Consider the following 18,802-nt stretch of genomic DNA (forward strand, 5'->3'; position numbering starts at 1 on the left):
AAATACAATCAATAATGGATAGGGAAATTACCAACACAAAAGATTTGCTCATGAATGTCAATTGATGTCTCAATAACTTCATAAACTTCGGTACACGATAATTATGGTACCAACTTCAAGATATTGTCAGTCTTTGGAGTAATATATGCTGGATCCAAAAGAATATAACCTAGACTTTCTATTGCAGTACTGCATCAAGGGTCTCACAGATCATAAACAAGGAGTCTAAACAGAACAGGATCAATTGGGAGTTCTTAATATCGGTCTCCGTTTTCGATAGCACTCGTATGATGAATTCATTATTAGCTGGCGGTTGATGATGATGATTGTAAGTTGGAGGAGCGCGTATCATCTCCAAACATCAACTCTTCCAATTGCAGCCATGTACAACTAAAATCCGCTCTTGTCCGCTCTTGTTCTACATCTCCTTCTGCATAAAAACAGCTGAGGAGAAGATTAGTGTAGTAGAATGCTGACACCACTCCTTGTTTGTCATGAGAAGATGATATACCATAGGTATTTGGGGCACAGGAAGCTTCATGCAAAAAAATCCTTTCTTAATTGCTTTCCATCTTCAAATTGTCTGTTGAAATCAATTCCGACATCTTGATTTAAAAAAAAAAAAACGAATGAAAGAAAGAAAGAAATCAAGTCTTTACAAACCATCTCTGCAACATCTTCCTCCATGCATGGAAATAAGAGCAAAAGAAACATGAATATAGTTAGATTTTTGGGTTTTTTTCGCTTTTGGGCGATTGAAAGGAGTTCTGTAGTCTGATATTAAATCTGTAAGAAGATATGACATTATTTTAATGTCAGCGAGCGTTATCAGTTGGTTTATGAAATATGCATAATGTAAGCATTTTTTAAAGGTATCAGTAGGCGACTCACAAGAAAGAAGTAATTAAAATAATAACAATTCAAGGGAGAAGAGCGAGAAATCAGATGATGACAGGAATAATAAATTGAATGGAAACTATTATTATCAGTTGGTTTATGAAAGATAAATAATATAAGCATTTTTTTAAAGGTTTCAGTAGGCTACTCACAAGAAAGAAGTGATTAAAAAAATAACAATTCAAGGGAGAGAGCGAGAAATCAGATGAAGACAGTAATAATAAATTGAATGAAAACTATTATTATCAGTTGCTTGATGATGTGCAGGCTCACCTTGCTCTGTATGACAGCGTATTAGAAAGACAGAAATATCAAGAACATGTACACTTCCATATATACCACGAGGAAAATCAATCAAACAGCTAATTTACAAGTAAACAGCAAAGAGTTCTTAAGAATGAATTCACACTTGAAGATACATAGAATCTGATATTAATTGGAATGAATGACAGAAAAAATGTTCATCACTTGTAAGCTATCAAGGATGCATTGTTTTGAAAGTCGAAAAAAATTCCACATTGAGTTTAAAGATCCTGTTTATAGAATCTTCTTTTCATATATTGTCCACACCAATACAAACATATTTCCTACCATAAAATTGTAGAAAGGAAAAGAAACTAACAGAAATTCCTCTCATGTTGTCGAAAGCTCCTAAACCAATTATCCAAACAAGAGAAACAAAATTGATACAGAGAGCTATGCTTGTACTCAAGTTTTAATGGATCCAAGAATACCTGCATTATACAATTTCCTTCATGAGCAACCCCAAGTTCGATGCTACCAAAACCTTAAATTCCTTCCAATCAAGTGACTTGAATGCAAGAGTATGGTAGAAGGTGCACGCGAACAGTTCCTGCAAGCTCTTCAACGAGAACAGCAGATCAGATCAGATGGCTTGCTTAATATAAGAGACATAATATGTTTGCAAAATCCGTTTTCCATATACCCAAGCGACTACTTGTTCTCAGCTGAAAAAAAAAAGAGATGGTGTCTTAAGAACTAAAACTATAGTGCAAGTACATAAGAGGCGTACTTCCAACAGCTTAGATGAAACAAACAAACTACTCTGACAAATCACAACCATTGTGTAGAACCATTGTTCACAAGACCCAGAGATACTCATTCCCGGCCGGCGGTATCGTTGCTGAGTGATCACTCGCTATCTGGCTGGAAAAGGTGGTCCGGGAGCTTCCTCTCCCAGCAAGCAAGACGAAATGATATCACCACTTCTCAGTAATGGACTTCCTTGAATTTCTTCCTTAGCCTTAGATGTCCTTTCATAGATTCTCAAACCTCCCACAGAAAGAGACAAACAGCAGCGTATAACTCCTGAGATATTTACCCACAGTGTTTCAGATAATTCATTAACAGCGTCACTCATAAAGCTTACGGCACTCATAAGCATATTGTTGAATACCGTAACCAGAAACAAAGATGCTCATTAGATGCCAGTGCAACATGTCAACCATTTTACAAAATAATTTTGAATATATTTCCCGAGCACGAGACAACAACTGCAGCCACATCCAAGACAGACTAACTTGAAAAAAATTCAAAACTGAGGCAGAGTTATGAATAGAGAATACAAGGAACATGTCATGCTTTTGTTTTATTGACTAAGCACCTGACAATAAAAATTATTCAATGCAAAACATTATTAATGTAACAGATATCCATGGCCAAATTCCCAAACACTATATAATCAGAATGCTTGAGAAAATTTACCAAAACATGTGGATACAAACAAATATACCAGCACTGATTCACAAATTGCATCTCAAGAACTGTGTCAAGAATCAGTCCATTTTCACAAACAAAAAAAGACCAGTATGAAACAGAAACACCATTTATTCCAACCTTCGTCTTCCCACTGCTTAAGGATTATAAACAAAATAAAACAGATTAAAAAAATTAGGAACTTCATTCTCTTTCCCGAATTAAAAAGATGAGTACGGGATAAGCATGCAAGCTTGGTTTACTCTAAAATTTAGGGAGGATCTCAGTAGCTGTGGCTCTGATAGGATGAAATGTTCTTGCATCATGTTTTCAGAAAAATTCAGAAAACGAAGATAGGTAATCAGTAAGAAAAAGCGCTATGGGTCCGTTTGGATACGCGGATTTTAGAATCCAGGTTTTAGTTTGAAAACAGTGTAAAAGAGGGTTCATGATCAAGCTGGTGTGGCTCTGATGGGATGAAAACAGTGTCCTGATAGCATTTCTTGGATTTTAAGTAAGAAATCCAGGTTTTAGAAACCCCTCCCGCATCCTGAGATTTCTAAAACCTGAAAACATGGGATGATCTGTTACGCTTTAGCTGACATAAAGAAGGGCGAGAAATCAGAAAACGACGGCTGGCCCACTTCTTCTCTTGTCTCTCATCCACAATTTTGAAGAAATCCCGGATTCTAAAATCTGCGTATCGAAAGCGAAAGAAGAGAACTCTTTTGCGAATTAGAGATAATTTTTCATCAAAAATGGAAAGATACATAAAGATTCTCTAGAAACAACTCAGCAATCGTCATAAAACTAACCTTAAACCGATCAGGAGCTCAAGCTCACCAGACGAATTCAATGGAAAATACTCATGAGATCCTTCTACAGGAGGAGATGCAGATATGACGATAGTCAAGAACGCCATGGGAAGAGCTTCCTCCATAGCCCTGTCTCGAAAGAAGCAAAAATAAGAAATGGAAAATGGGGAAAGGACGAAGTAAAAGGAGCGTCGGGAAAGCTCTTTTTAGAGAGAGAGAGAGAGAGGCGTAGTACATGGGGCCGAGGACTGGGAGTATAGACTAGTAGTCGAGGTTGAGGAGGGAGATGCGTCGGGTCGACCCGATGGAGTCGAGACGATTAGGCTTAGATTTAGATTTTTATTTATTTTTGAAATGTAGGCTTAGATTTAGATTTATAAATAACGTCTTTTAAAACATATTTTCAAATCAAGGCATATCTTATTATTTCATAAATTTAGAAATAAAATGGATTTGGCTCAAATCCAAATCCGATGGATGAAAATAGGTGCCAAAATCCAAATTTGGATTTAAAAACACAAATTCAAATCTAATTCCAAATCCAAGGGCCATCCAAATTGGCCCTAAAGGTATTTCAATTATTTGTAATAAGCTAGTATTAATATATAGCAAAGGAGCTCATTTCCTTGTAATGCTTTCACCATAGATTCTTTCTTCTCTTCCATCCCTCTTCTACTCTTCTATAGCAAATGAGCTCATTTCCTTACGATATTACAATTAAGATTGCTGTGAAAAATTAGTGACAAGATACAAAGAAATACATCCAAATCACCAAAAATTTGAGCAAACGATATGATCCAACCTAAAAGGGGCTGAAGTAATGCAAGAAATTCAACAACCAATCCAAAAAGTAAAATTAATGAAAACAATGATTATATTTTCGGAAGTAGATAGATTGGCAAGGGGTGGAGTGGCGAGATCGGAATTAGAATTATTCGACTTTCTTCCCCTTTTATTGTAGGGAGATGATATTTTCACTCCCCCTGCATTACGCATAGGCTCCCCTTATAACGTGATTTGACGTGAAAAGTGGGCAACTTTAATGCTTTTAAACGTTTGATGTGATCCAACCGTTGGATCATCTTTTATTCAGTTGATGGACCATTAGATTGTTATTTTTAGTGTTATTGGACTCATTTACTATTTTTTTGGTTTCTCCTAGATGTGAGAGGATGTCCACATCACTAGGGCCCACTCACATGCACACATACACTAGCCTCACTTACCCCTACCCTTTTATTTTTTAGTGTTATTGGCCATTCTTCCTCCCCTTCTTCATTCCCTCTCTCTCTCACGCATGGAGCGAGGGTTTCTCCTCCCTTTACCCCTCACAGCTTGGTGAGTTTTCCCTCTTTCTTTCTACACATTTTCTTATCTTCTTTTCTCTATCATTTTCTCTTGCTAGGTCCTCATATCCTTCCTCTCTTCTTTAACCTATTTTCATCATACCACCACTTCGTCCCTTTCTAGACTCATTTCCATTGATTTCTATCATCAACCTCAACATTTTCGAAGGTTTCTTGAAGGTTACTGCTGCCCACGCATAGATCCATGCCTACCAACCACTCCCCCATCATCTTGGACCGTTATGTGAGTATTTCCTTTGGTGAATCACTGCTGCGTTCTCCGGTAAGCTTTCGGAAGCCTTGAAATCCATTTGTGTTCCCTCCTTAACCCATATTTTGCACTAGATTTGAGCCATAATCATTTCCTTGTTGTTTTAGGGTGCTTGAGCCTTGATTGATGTTTGTGGGCCCTAGTTTTAATTAATTTATTTTCCGGACAGCGCACTGTTTTTTTTTTAATAAATTCAGATTTAGCCCTTTTGTGCTCTCTTCAATGCATTGGAATGTTTCTATTCAAAGGCTACTTAATTTAGAATAAGGTTGCACTGATTTTTTTCTCTCAAAATCTAACCATACGTGGGTTTTCCGGGTTGTTTAAATCTTTATGTTTGTGTTGCATTTATTTGGGTATGTTATGCATGTTACTTTGCAGGTTTAATCCCCACAAGCTCCATTAGATCTTGGTAGTTGTTGTAAGCCCTCCCGGGTTTGCACCAACGTTAAATCACGTTATAAGGGGGGCGCATGCGTAATGCGGATGGGATATCATCGCCCTTTATTGTATCTTCTTTTCTCTTTTGTTCTCCTTTGCCAACTCCCTCGGTAAGTTTTGTACTTTTTTCTTCTTCTATTTAATGATTCAATACCTTTAAAAAAAACAATGAAAAAATAAAGAAAAAAGTAGGGTGATGTCCTTTTTTTTCTCTCTAAAAAATAATGGACATAGAGTTTTGAATCATCTTGGACGAAAGGAAAACTTGGTGGGATTGTTGAGGGGAAAACGACGGACAAGAATGAGAAATCCCCATAGAAATCAAACCAGTGAGGGTTTTTAGAGAAAAAACTGTAAAACAAGGTAAAAAAATGATGCCTATTTTAGCAAAAGAGAAATGAGATAATTAAACCTAAGTTGGTCGTAGTATTAGTGGATAAAAAATGATTATAATGGAGTGAAAAATTCCTTACGAACTGATGCAATTCAAATTCCCATCAAGAAATCCATGAAATTGAATGCAATTGTGAAACATAGAAAATAGCATGAAACACTTGCGAGTTCATGTCGGATTCTTAAAGTGGCTTTGATACCAAGATGCTAGATGGAAAAGGGAAGTAAATAAAGAAGAATAGACGAGAGATGAAGAGATGGAAGAGAAGAAAGAATCTATGGTGAAAGCATTACAAAAAGAAATTCCCAAAATGTAAAGGTTTCGTTCGAAAACCGGAATGAAACGACAAAAAAATCGTTTCGTTCCGGTTTTCGTCCAATTCTGAAAATTTTGGCCGAAATATGCCGGAATGAGGATGAAATGTCCGGAATGACCGAAATTTCAGACGAAATTTAACAAAATCCGAACGAAAAAAAATTTTCCGGAACGAAAAGTACCGAACGAAATCAGGACGAATGTTCGAAATGACCAAAATATTTTGTCCCGGTGACCAAAACGAAATGTTCACCGGAACAATACTTACAAGTAAGACAGAAACATATTTTGAGCCTCATATCATTTCCTATATCTATTGAGCTGTGTTTTGGATGATTGTTCTCAATCACCACTATCACTTGTTACTCTTGAAAATCTTTTTTTTTTCTTCCTTAAAACTTCTTCCTTGTCTCTCCTCGACTCTTTCTAATGTTTTTTTCTTCATGGTTTCCAAGGCTGTAGAATTATCTAACTCTCTTGCTTCTGAAAATAACCTCATATCTATTACAACCATAAAGCTATCTACCTCTACCTATTGCAATGGTCAAGGCTATTCAACATCATGTAAAAAAAGGCCGTATGAAGATAAGACTTCTTAATGGGACCAGTCCAAGGCCCAACAATGCACCACTGATGGCAACAAGTGGGATGCCAACAACTCTATTATCTAAGAGTGGCTCTTCAAATCAATGGAGCCCTCCATTTATCGCGTCAACATGTTCTATGAGTCAACATTTAAATTATAAACTTCAAGAAGAAACGCTAATGGTTCACATTCAACACAGTGATGGTTTAGAAACAGGCTACCATCAAGTATATGAATGGTTCAGATCTTTTAAAGTGTGGTGAATGGTTCAAATCATTGGAAAGCATTCCCTTGGTAGTTTCAATAATGGCACTCCTCACTTACAGCTGTAGTTATAGACTTGAGTACTTGACTAATAAATATAAGTTAAAGAATCCATTTCAATATATATATATATATATATATATATATATATATATATATATATATATATATATGTTAAAGAATGTTAATGGCCACCATCCAATCATCTCTCTTGGCATTCTGTGTTGATATATATATTAATGTAATAAGACATTACTTTTTTTTTAACTGACGTAACAAGACATGACTTATAATGGCATTTTAGTCTTTTTAGTGTTTATTATAAATAATAGATGCTACAAATAGTGAGGAATAACACACATATCTCCCTTTCTCTCCAAACCTCTCTTCTTCACCTTCGCTCTTTCTAATTATTGCTTTTCTCATTCTCGCATTAAAACAATCTATATTTATACTTGGTATAAAAACATGGAATTGATAGACCAAAGCTCTTCATCTGACTGTATGGCTGGTGTAAAAAGTTGTACGGTCAGAATCCTAAACCGTAGATGGAAGTTGCAAGATCCGAAAGATAATAACTAAACAGATTTTCTGGTGGATTTTCAAGAGTTTTGAAGATCACTTTGATCAGGTATGGTTAAATCACCATTTAGTTCCTAAGGAAATCAGATCTATCATATCTGATTAATTTCATGATGAGTAATTTGTTGGGAGGTATTTTAAGGTCTGATGTGCATTGTTTTTACTTTTTGGAAAGGAACAGAGTGATTTTAGACAAACTAGACACTACTACTCAACTCCACTCAACTAAGCCTTTGTCCCAAACTAGTTGGGGTCGGCTAAACCAGACACTCAAATCATATTTTTGTATCTCTTTGGTTGCGGTTAATGATGGCTGATACTTGATATTAACAGAAATTAAGGGTGGACTTTTTTGGTCATGTGATGGGTCTGTAGCCCTTGACACAGTTTTTTGTTCTCCTTGGTGCCGCAGCCTTACAGTCAGTAACCTGAATAGTGTCACATGAATATTGACGAGAATAGTGTTGTCGATTTGAGATGTCAGGCACCAACCAAAGAACAGATACATCTGCAACAATCTGATGGTCTTGGCTTTTGAGTTTGATGTTGTCCCAGATAAGTCAAAGCTACTTATTCTTTAATAGCAAAATAGATTTAGGATATATCCCAACAGACGCAACTTGTACCAGTTATGACATGAAGTACCTACTCTTCAACAGGGGGAGAAAGGCCCAGCTAGAAATTGTAAAACATTAAAAGAGAGGGGCAGCTATTCACCTTCCTAAAAAAACTGAGGTCTGAGTTAAAAATGATACATCTTGTTCTTTAAATTAATTGCCTTTCAAAGTCTTCTCCTAAGAGCCAACCAAGTGGAGGCTAGACCGCTAGAGACAAGGGAGAAGACTCAAGCCTCAAATGCTACAAAACTGGCAGGACACTACTATACCATATCACATTTGAAAATGACCGATGAGAACAAAATGATAATATACTAGTGCAGTCAGCAATAACAAAATGATTCTTTAATTTATTTATGTAAAAAAACACATTCTCTCTAACACCCTTTAGTCGAGAATCAGAAAAAAAATATGGCATTATTAGGCATTTTCAGTCATGACATTGAAGAAGGATTTTATAAATAATTATTGGAGGATGGAAAAGATTATACTATATGGGATTAAAATAAAGAATAAAGTACAAAGAAATGAATCCAGATACATAAATAAATGTTAAAATTACATACAGATATAAGAAATAGCTGAAACAAGAAGACAGACATCCTTTCCATTTCAAAAAAAAGAAGACAGACATCCTAGATGCCAGAGGGACCAAGAAGGTTCTGAAGCATGGCAAATTTCTAAAAAGATACCAATCTAGTCACATAAAAAAACTTCTATAAACAAAGGCTCATCACGTCATCAGTATCAAAGTATATTTCATTGAATGAAACAAAAAAGCCAGCAAGGATCCACATGCAACAAATAATAATCAGATAATTCATCAAAGACAACCTATTTATAGTTCTACTCAGGGTTGTTTGTCTTTTATGTAATCCTATCTTATGATAATAAATAAATAAGTGTTATTCGATTGGAGATGGTATCAGAGCAAAGGTTCTGGTTTCAAAACTCCTTGATATTAAAAATCCACTTATAATGGCCAATCCAAAAGAGGGGCCACATGTGCCACGTGTAGGCCAACCCTAAAAAGAGGGACCACACGTGAGGGGGAGTGTTGAAGTATCAATGATTAAATAATAACAAATGGCTAAAGCTTTCGATGATCTTTCTGTTAGATGTATGCATATGCCTAAGGGCATAGTGGTCCTTTGTAATATTCTCTCTTTATATAAATACATTAGTGAGGGGGCGTTCTCCCTAACTCACTTTCTTCCTCTCCATCTCCATTCTTTCTCCTCAACATGGAATCAGAGCCCTAGGGTGTTGATCCCCTAGGGACCACCATCAACACCAACATCACCTCTCTCCCTCGTCGCCCCCTCCACCCCCCCCCCCCCCCCCCCCAATCTCCACTCGCCCTGCGCCCCACCCCCACGCCCACTTCCCATGCCTCTTCTCCACCCGACCATCCCCCACTCCCGTCTCCGTCCCCGTAATCCCCACGTACCTCCCATACGACCCTCTTCCCCCAGAAACACACACACCCCACGCTGCCCCCCGACATCGTAACCCCCCCCCCCCCCCTCCCTCCCGACGCCATAAGCCCCATCTCCACTCCCCCCCCTCCTCTCTCTCTCTCTCTCTCTCTCTCTCTCTCTCTCTCTCTCTCTCTCTCTCTCTCTCTCTCTCTCTCTCTCTCACACACACACACACACACTTCCTTTCAAAACCCTACCATTTTCTTTTCCTCATGTATTAGATCTTCTCACCCTCCCTTCTCTTCCTTCCGCGGCTCTGACTCCTCTCTCTCTCTCTCTCTCTCTCTCTCTCTCTCTCTCTCTCTCACACACACACACACACACTTCCCTTCAAAACCCTACCCTTTTCTTTTCCTCATGTATTAGATCTTCTCACCCTCCCTTCTCTTCCTTTCGCGGCTCCGACTCCTTGTCGCTCCTTTCTGATTTTGAGGTTCTCTCATGTCTCGTTCATCTCTTCTTTACCCTCGGAGCCACGATCTCTTCTCTTGACACCTTTCGTCACCGCTTATCGCCGTTGGGCCTCTTAGCTTCATTTTCTACACATGTATTCCCCCATCATTGAGGATCCCTCTCTCGGACAACCTTCTGTGGCTCATGCCCCTCAGCCTCGCACATCCTCTTCTTCGTATAGTCCCTCACCGTCGGCGGATGGTTCATTTCCACCCATGAGCACAATCAAGCTCGACGGTTCTAATTACTTGAATTGGAAAGTGGTTGTGGAGACTTATCTCATTGCTAGGGCGGAGGTATCTTTTATCCGTCGTGATCCTCCTGCTACCACTGACCCCACTTATGAGAAGTGGGAAGAGGATGATGCTCTTATTCGTACTCTTCTCTAGCAGAGTATGACCACTCAGATTGCGGGTACCATGATGCACCTTCCGACTTCCTAACAGATTTGGGATCACACTGTTGTCCTCTATTCTGGGGTGGGCAACTTCACCCGCATCTATGCCACCTATTCACAGTGGTGCATCTTCGGCATGGTTACACTCCCCTTTCTACCTACTATAGCCAGTTTATCTACCATTGCAAGCAGTTGGATGTTCTTATGCCTCTTACCACTGATCTGAATTTAACCAGATCCGAAACGGTCATTTATTTCGGTCGGTTTTTCCGAAATTTGACCCAAAAAATCTGTGTTTTAAATATTAATTTAAAATTTAACCAAAATTTCGACCGAAATTTCAGTAATTTCGGCCAAAATTTAATATTGAATAAAATATGGGTTTCGATTTTTGTACCAGATTTCGACCGAAATTTCGAAAATTTAGGTCGAAATTTTGAAATTTCAAGGTCCGAAACCGGTACGGAAACCGAAATTTTAAACCTTGGTCTGGGTTCATAAAATAGTGAACCGTAAGATTCCGAGTCATATGTGACCGGGCCGAGCCCACTTGGGCCCGTTCGGGTTGCGTGAAACCCGGCCGGCCCACCCGTTTGCCAAGTCTACCGTCGAGTCCCGTTTGGGCCCTTGCTATTTGATTAGACAGCCGCCGAAATTTTAAGAGGCTGTTGTTATATGAAATATCAAGGGCGGTACTTTTGACGTACCCTCTTTTATCTATCTAAAGTTCTTGTTACTGGCTGTCAATATTCTCAACAAAAAACAAGGAAATAAGCTATGATAATTTAGAGGGCGCTAATAAAACGAGGATTGTTGTTGGATCAAGGGCCTAGATTCATCTGATCAAGCTATTTTCAACAATATTTTATTTAGAGGGCGCTGATAAAATCGCTCCCTAAAAATCCCTATTCAACCTACTTTTGCCCTTTTACCGGTGTTGGAACCCGTTACCTGTATACATTCTCGTAACTCATAACCATAGTTAGCAAAATGACTACACTAAAAAACATGTTCAATGCATTTAAGATTTCGGCGATGATAGATTGGCACCCTCTATAGGATTATTTGCACCCCTGTTAACTAGAATTGATGTTAAAAAGTGTTAAAGTCTACCTCAATTTACCACAACAGAGGTGCGAATCAGCCTAAAGGGGGTGTGAAAATATCATCGCCCTTTGTAAGGTGATTTGACATGAACAGTGGGCAACTTTAACGCTTTTTTAAGTCAAATCACGTTATAAGGGGGCGCATGTGTTCTGCAGGAGGGGTGAAAATATCATCGCCTCATTTTATAGACATCATATAACATGCATACTGGTGGGGTACAATCGGACCACTCACCCAGGCCTGAAGGAACCAAATTGACTGGTGGCTCCAACCGAGACAACAGTTCTCGGCTGACCGACTACTGACTACGACCAACCACTCCGTGAAGTGAAGAGAAAACACTTATAAGAGGAGCTAAGATTGATGTTAGAAGAGAAATCATTCACAAGAAGGCCTTCATCTTCTTTTACCTCGCGAAGTATACCTCTTGCAATCAATTTTATCTAAACTCAATTCAGCCTCATTTCCGTTCTAGTTCAATTTGTGTTCTTTTCTTCTCTTTTTTTTTTTGATGAGCAAACTGGGGTTAGGCAGACAGACCCGTACCAGATATATTAAGAACAAAATAAGAATGAATTACACTCTCGGGTATAGAGTGCCAGAGGCATCATTACAAAGAATGAGAGAAAAATCAGCAAGGAAATTATCACATTGTTCACCAAAAATCATGAGAAAAATCTTTTCTTCTCATTTTATGCATTTTCTATTCTAAAACAGCAAGTTTATGATTTTTAGACTGATTTCAACATAATTTTCATTCGAATATTACTACTTCACTGATATGGACTAGTGTTCTATCCTAATTGATAAATTAAAACAAGCTCCACACTAGATATATGTCAAATTTGGTATCAGAGTCAGATCCAGATGAAATTCTCATTTCTCCTGTGATCCAAAGCTTCATATTTCGTTTGATCTTCACTAATTCTAGCAAATTCAGTTTGTGGATTGTTGCTTGATACTATCTTTATTGAATTCTCGTAACTCCTCCATGAATTGCATGTAACACTGCAATTTTTCCAAAAAAACTGAGCAAAAAAAAATCTCCAAAATTTGCCATTTTTTCATCATTTCACACTACATTTGAAATTTCTCTTAGATCTTTCCATGTAAATCCAAAACTCCACTAGTAGATTGTTGTTTACCTCTAACTTTAATCTATTTTTATCATTCATTCCTTTAATTGCAATCACAAATATAATTTCCAAAATTTCAAAAAAAATTGCCACAAATTGCGGATTCACATTTTTTCATTTTTCGCCTAAATACGACCCCCATTCCTTCTTCCATCATTTTCCTTCATTGATTTCACTTCACCTTGATCTATTTTGGTCATTTCTTGCATGTAAAGTAGTCTTCGAAGCAAATTTATAATTCCTTTATCAAATCTTGGCCTAATTTTTTCCTATTTTTTGTTCCCCACTATCTGTTTTTCTTCACATTTGTATTTTTTTCCCAATTTTCTAGTCCTTTTTGCTTCCACTAAATGCCCACAATTTGCATTGTTGCTTTAAGTAAAGACTTTCATTCATAAACAGAAGACATTAGACATTGCTAGCATTTAAGGTAGCTGTTGATGGGGAGAGCATGGACAGATAATTTATGGCCAACAGATTAACAATCTAGTGATGTACACTTAAAAATAAAGCAAGATATTACATTTTTAGTGCAGTAAAAAATATAAGAGAGTGAGATAACTCCTATCAAAAACTCATTTCCAATGCCTCTTTGCATCTCCAGAGCAAAGCCATGAGCCCCAAAAGAATGAGCACACTAAAGAGATTTTTCCTAAGTAGATACTGATTATTCGATTGGGTAAGACCCGTGTCTAACACCTTCCTGCCTCAATAAGGATGCTGAAATTTTGGGTATCAGATTCAACTCGATTGGTTTACCTTTCAAAAAAAAAAAGAGACATTGCTTCTTGCACAACCCATCCAAAAATACGGTATCTAGGCTTTGACCATGAACTTGCATCTCATTGAAGAGATTTTGTGCAGCCACAACTCTCCCCATCGGACAGGATCCATCTATAAGAGTGTTGTAAATAGCTACTGTGGATTACAATCCCTTGCGATGCATTTCTCCATTACTATTGGCTCTGAGTCTGCATTCAACACAACACCTTTCCCTTTGCCTTTTGGAAGGAACTTCCGTATCAATTCTAGAAATTCATGAGCTTGTCCACCTGACTTGATCAAGTCCGATAACATAGATACAGTGTAGTCATGTGCTGCAAAGCCTCTCTCAACCATGTCACCAAGAAGTTGCACTGCCTTAAGGGTGTCATTTTTACGAAGAAGCCCACACACTATGATATTAAATGTGAAGTCATCTGGCGAGCAACCCTTTTCTTCCATTTGCAAAAACAGTTCATTAGCTTCCTGCAACATCCCCTCTTTACAAAGACCATTAATCATATTATTATATGTCCTAACATTAAGCAACAAACCTTTAGCAGGAATGCCATAAAAAAGATCTGTTGCATCTTTAATTTTACCAGATCTACACATCCCGTCAATAAGGATGCTACAAATTTGGGTATTGGGTTCAACTCCGCTGCTTCGCATGCCGTGGAAAAGTTCCATCGCCTCATCAAGACAATCGTTTTTGCACAGACCATCCAAAATTACGATGTATGTGACGATATCCGGGCTTTGACCATGACTTTTCATGTCATTGAAGAGATTTTTTGCAGCCACAACTCTCCCCAGTTGGCACAATCCATCTATAAGAGTGTTGTAACTAGCTATTGTGGATTTCAATCCCTTCTGATGCATTTCTCCAAAAAGCTGCAAAGCCTCATCAATCCTAAACCTCTTGCAATAGCCATTGATCAAAATTGAGTAGGTAACAACACTAGGCTCATGACCGTTATTCACCATAAAATCAAAGAGGTTTATTGCCTCGTCCATTTGGCCCACCAAGCAGTATCCATCCATCAATGTACTGTATGTGATAATGTCGGGGTTCTCGCCTCTCTGAATCATCCCTTCCAATAGTCCATGTGCTTTTGTGACCATTCCTTGCTTGCAAAGAGCATTCACTAATGTATTGAAGGTTATCACATTAGGAGAAATATCTCGACCTGTCATTTCATTGAACAACCCTATGGCTTCTTCCCACATGTCCGAATTGCAGAGGCCATGAATCAAGGAAGTATAAGTGATAACATCCGGATAGATTCCCTTACCAATCATTTTAGAAAAGATGTTAATTGCCTCGTCCATTTGGCCCACCAAGCAGTATCCATCCATCAATGTATTGTATGTGATAATGTCGGGGTTCTCGCCTCTCTGAATCATCACTTCGAATAGTCCATGTGCTTTTGTGACCATTCCTTGTTTGCAAAGAGCATTCACTAGTACGTTGAAGGTTATCACATTTGGAGAAATCTCTCGATCCACCATGCCATTGAACAATCCTACGGCTTCATTCCACCTACCTGAATTGCAGAGGCCATGAATCAAGGAACTATAAGTGATAACATCTGGGGAAATGCCCTTCCTAATCATTTCTGAAAAGAGGCTCATTGCCTCATCCACTTGGCCCACTAAACAGTATCCGTCCATCAATGCACTATATGTGATAACATTGGGGTTCTCGCGTCTTTGAATCATCACTTGCAATAGTGCATGTGCTTCTGTGACCATTCCCTGTTTGCAAAGAGCATTAACTAGTGTGCCGAAGGTTACCACATTTGGAGAAATATCTCGACCCAACATTTCTTTGAACAACCCTAAAGCTTCATTCCACCTGCCTGAATTGCAGAGTCCATGAATGAGGGAACTATATGTGACAACATTCGGGCAAATGCCCTTACTAAGCATTTCAGAAAAGTGATTCAGGGCCTCTTTTATTGGTCTCACTTTGCAGAGACCGGCAATGACTGTGCTATGAAGGACTACATCAGGCCTACATCTTCCCTTCTCCATTTCTCTGAGCAGCCCAATTGCTGAACCAGTATCTCCCATTTTGCAAAGCCCGCCTACCAGAGTGCCGAAGGTAAAAACATCTGGTTCATGACCGGATTTCAGGATGCCACCGAAAATAGCGAAACCAAAGTCTACTCTATTCAAACAGCAATAAGAATTAACCAAAATGTTCAGCGTATATATATTTGGATCCATTCCTACCGAATTCATCTTTCTACATAGAGAAATTACAGTGGAATAATGTTTCATTCTGGAAAGAGCACCCAACAGGTGACCAAAAGTCGAAATCGATGGGAAGGGTTTCATGGCCACCAAACGATCAAAGAAACCCAATGCATCCTTCAAACTAATACCTGACCTTGATTTACACTGGTTCTTCACGAAAGTTTCGAACTGGGTTTTGCTCCAGATATCCGAATTAGATTTATGATGGTGTATAATATGAGAATGAGAGAGTGTAGAAAGAGGAGGTGAGGGTGGAGAAAGCGTACCCTTTTGATGAATCAGAGAAGCAAAACTTGTCCTTGCAGATTTTGGGGAAGAAGAAAAAGCAGCAGCAGAACTAGCAGCTCCCATCCCCATTAGTTGTAGAATATGAATATATGATTATGTTATTTGAACTGCAAAGACGAAGGAAAATATTTACAAAGTAAAACCCAGAGAGAGAGAGAGAGAGAGAGAGAGAGAGAGCATGAAAATTGCGTGGCCTGCCCTAAAGGCCCTAAACTCTCTGTTTTTCATAGGGCAGTGATAAATTTAGGGGTATTTTGATGAGGGCACTCCTCACTTTATTAAAAGTACGGTATGGCGTGCACCATATGATCCAAACCGTCCATTAGATGGGCCACAGTCTAAATAGGTTGTGCGCCAAAAATCATTTCCATAGGTTGATGCTAACCCTCTATAGATCGGAGGGTTATGGTATGAGGGTTAGGATCATACCATAGGATGATCCAAACCGTCCACTTGATGGGCCACAGTGTAAATAGGTTGTGCCCTAAAAATCATTTCCTTAGGATGATTCTAGAGGTCCTATCTATAGGTTTGATTATATGGAATTTCTCTTTAGATGGGGAGAGCTATGATAATCCTATGGAAAATGATTTTTGGGCACAACCTAATTGCATTGTGACCCATCAAATGGACGGATTAGATCATCCTATGGTGTGGGCTGTACAGTCCTACGAAACTCCCTTTTCATAGTCCTACGAAAACGCAACTCCCAAAATGCTCTGCTTTTCGAGATTTTACACGGAACGAGAGAGAGAGTGAGAGCTTTGCCCATGGAATCTGTTTCCTTAACCATCAACTTATGACCCCAACAAATGAACGATGCAGATCATGCTAACAGTAGGTGGCTGCCAAATCCCATGTGCGATTGTCCCTAGCAAATCCGGTAATGGTACCGGCCGTTTCTAATCTCAATGAGTTTTTATAAGGTGCCCCACCGTCAAGTACACCTCACCCGGACTCTCCTGTAATTTAGGGTTATGAGTCACTAAATTAGTGACCCGTTGAAATTTGACCTGGCCCTGCCCAACCCATCAAAATTGGGCCAAGGGTAAACCCGCGGTTGACTACGGGTGCCACTAAAAACCCCAATGAATTAAGGGCCCGTTTGGGTACCTCATATTTTGTATTTGGATTTGGAATTGAGTTTTGAATACAAAATGAATAGATCCGCCAACTCATGTTGAGGGAGTACTTCCTAAGTGAGGGGAGAGGTTGAGGAACAAAGAGAGTGAAGGAAACTGATTTCTTACTACTTATTTCTACAGCATATTTGGAAATTTGATTTTTTTTTTTCACTGTTAGTGGCTAATTTGGAAATGAAAATAAAAATAAAAATTGGGTGACCCGTGGGTCCACCCAGCCCATATGCGTGGGTCTGGGTCATGGTTTTAAATTTCGACCGAAATCCAAAATTTCGGATTTCAGTGGAGACCGACACCGAAACCACCAATATCCGAAACGGTCATTTATTTCGGTCGGTTTTTCCGAAATTTGACCCAAAAAATCTGTTTTTAAAATATTAATTTAAAATTTAACCAAAATTTCAACCGAAATTTCAGTAATTTCAGCCAAAATTTAATATTGAATAAAATATGGGTTTCGATTTTTGTACCAGATTTCGACCGAAATTTCGAAATTTCAAGGTCCGAAACCGGTACGGAAACCGAAATTTTAAACCTTGGTCTGGGATCACAAAATAGTGAACCGTAAGATTCCGAGTCATTTGTGACCCGGCCCAGCCCACTTGGGCCCGTTCGGGTTGCGTGAAACCCGGCCGGCCCACCCGTTTGCCAAGTCTACCGTCAAGTCCCGTTTGGGCCCTTGCTATTTGATTAGACAGCCGCTGAAATTTTAAGAGGCTGTTGTTATATGAAATATCAAGGGCGGTACTTTTGACGTACCCTCTTTATCTATCTAAAGTTCTTGTTACTGGCTGTCAATATTCTCAACAAAAAACAAGGAAATAAGCTATGATAATTTAGAGGGCGCTAATAAAATGAGGCTTGTTGTTGGATCAAGGGCCTAGATTCATCTGATCAAGCTATTTTCAACAATATTTTATTTAGAGGGCGCTGATAAAATCGCCCCCTAAAAATCCCTATTCAACCCACTTTTGCCCTTTTACCGGTGTTGGAACCCGTTTCCTGTATACATTCTCGTAACTCATAACCATAGTTAGCAAAATGCATTTAAGATTTTGAGTTTAATACGGTGCTAGTTTTTAAAAAAAACATAGTAAAAATGGTCAAATAAATGACTGCACTAAACACATGTTCAATGCATTTAAGATTTGGGCGATGATAGATTGGCACCCTCTATAGGATTATTTGCACCCCTTTTAACGTGAATTGATGTTAAAAAGTGTTAAAGTCTACCTCAATTTACCACAAAAAGGTGAGAATCAGCCTAAAGGGGGTGTGAAAATATCATCGCCCTTTGTAAGGTGATTTGACATGAACAGTGGGCAACTTTAACGCTTTTTGAAGTCAAATCAGGTTATAAGGGGGCGCATGTGTTCTGCAAGAGGGGTGAAAATATCATCGCCTCATTTTATAGGCATCATATAACATGCATACTGGTGGGGTACAATCGGACCACTCACCCAGGCCTGAAGCAACCAAATTGACTGGTGGCTCCAACCGAGACAACAGTTCTCGGCTGACCGACTACTG

General features: G+C 38.8%; 1 protein-coding gene across 7 annotated transcripts; it reads right to left on the reverse strand.

Annotated features, from left to right (window-relative positions):
* Window positions 1-43: 43 nt before the first annotated feature.
* On the reverse strand, window positions 44-16,348 carry LOC143887802 (uncharacterized). Of its 7 annotated transcripts, XR_013254384.1 has the most exons (3): window positions 1,931-3,422; window positions 1,632-1,759; window positions 44-583 (listed from the first exon to the last, which is right to left on the reverse strand). XR_013254384.1 is itself a non-coding variant. In XM_077391993.1 (2 exons), exons 1-2 carry the CDS (start codon window positions 16,197-16,199, stop codon window positions 13,734-13,736), a joined length of 2,055 nt encoding a protein of 684 aa, XP_077248108.1. In that variant the 5' UTR covers window positions 16,200-16,337; the 3' UTR covers window positions 10,009-13,733. The 7 variants fall into 7 exon arrangements, 1 of the variants encoding a protein (XP_077248108.1); XR_013254385.1 differs by lacking the exon at window positions 1,931-3,422 and adding an exon at window positions 16,109-16,348 and having other exon boundaries at window positions 44-1,759; XR_013254381.1 differs by adding an exon at window positions 16,109-16,348 and having other exon boundaries at window positions 44-2,226.
* Between the last annotated feature and the right edge of the window lie 2,454 nt (window positions 16,349-18,802).

The sequence above is a fragment of the Tasmannia lanceolata genome, unplaced genomic scaffold (assembly GCF_043159265.1).
Source record: "Tasmannia lanceolata isolate RefF3 unplaced genomic scaffold, GAP_Taslan_0.1 ptg000012l, whole genome shotgun sequence".
Taxonomy (NCBI): Eukaryota; Viridiplantae; Streptophyta; class Magnoliopsida; order Canellales; family Winteraceae; genus Tasmannia; species Tasmannia lanceolata.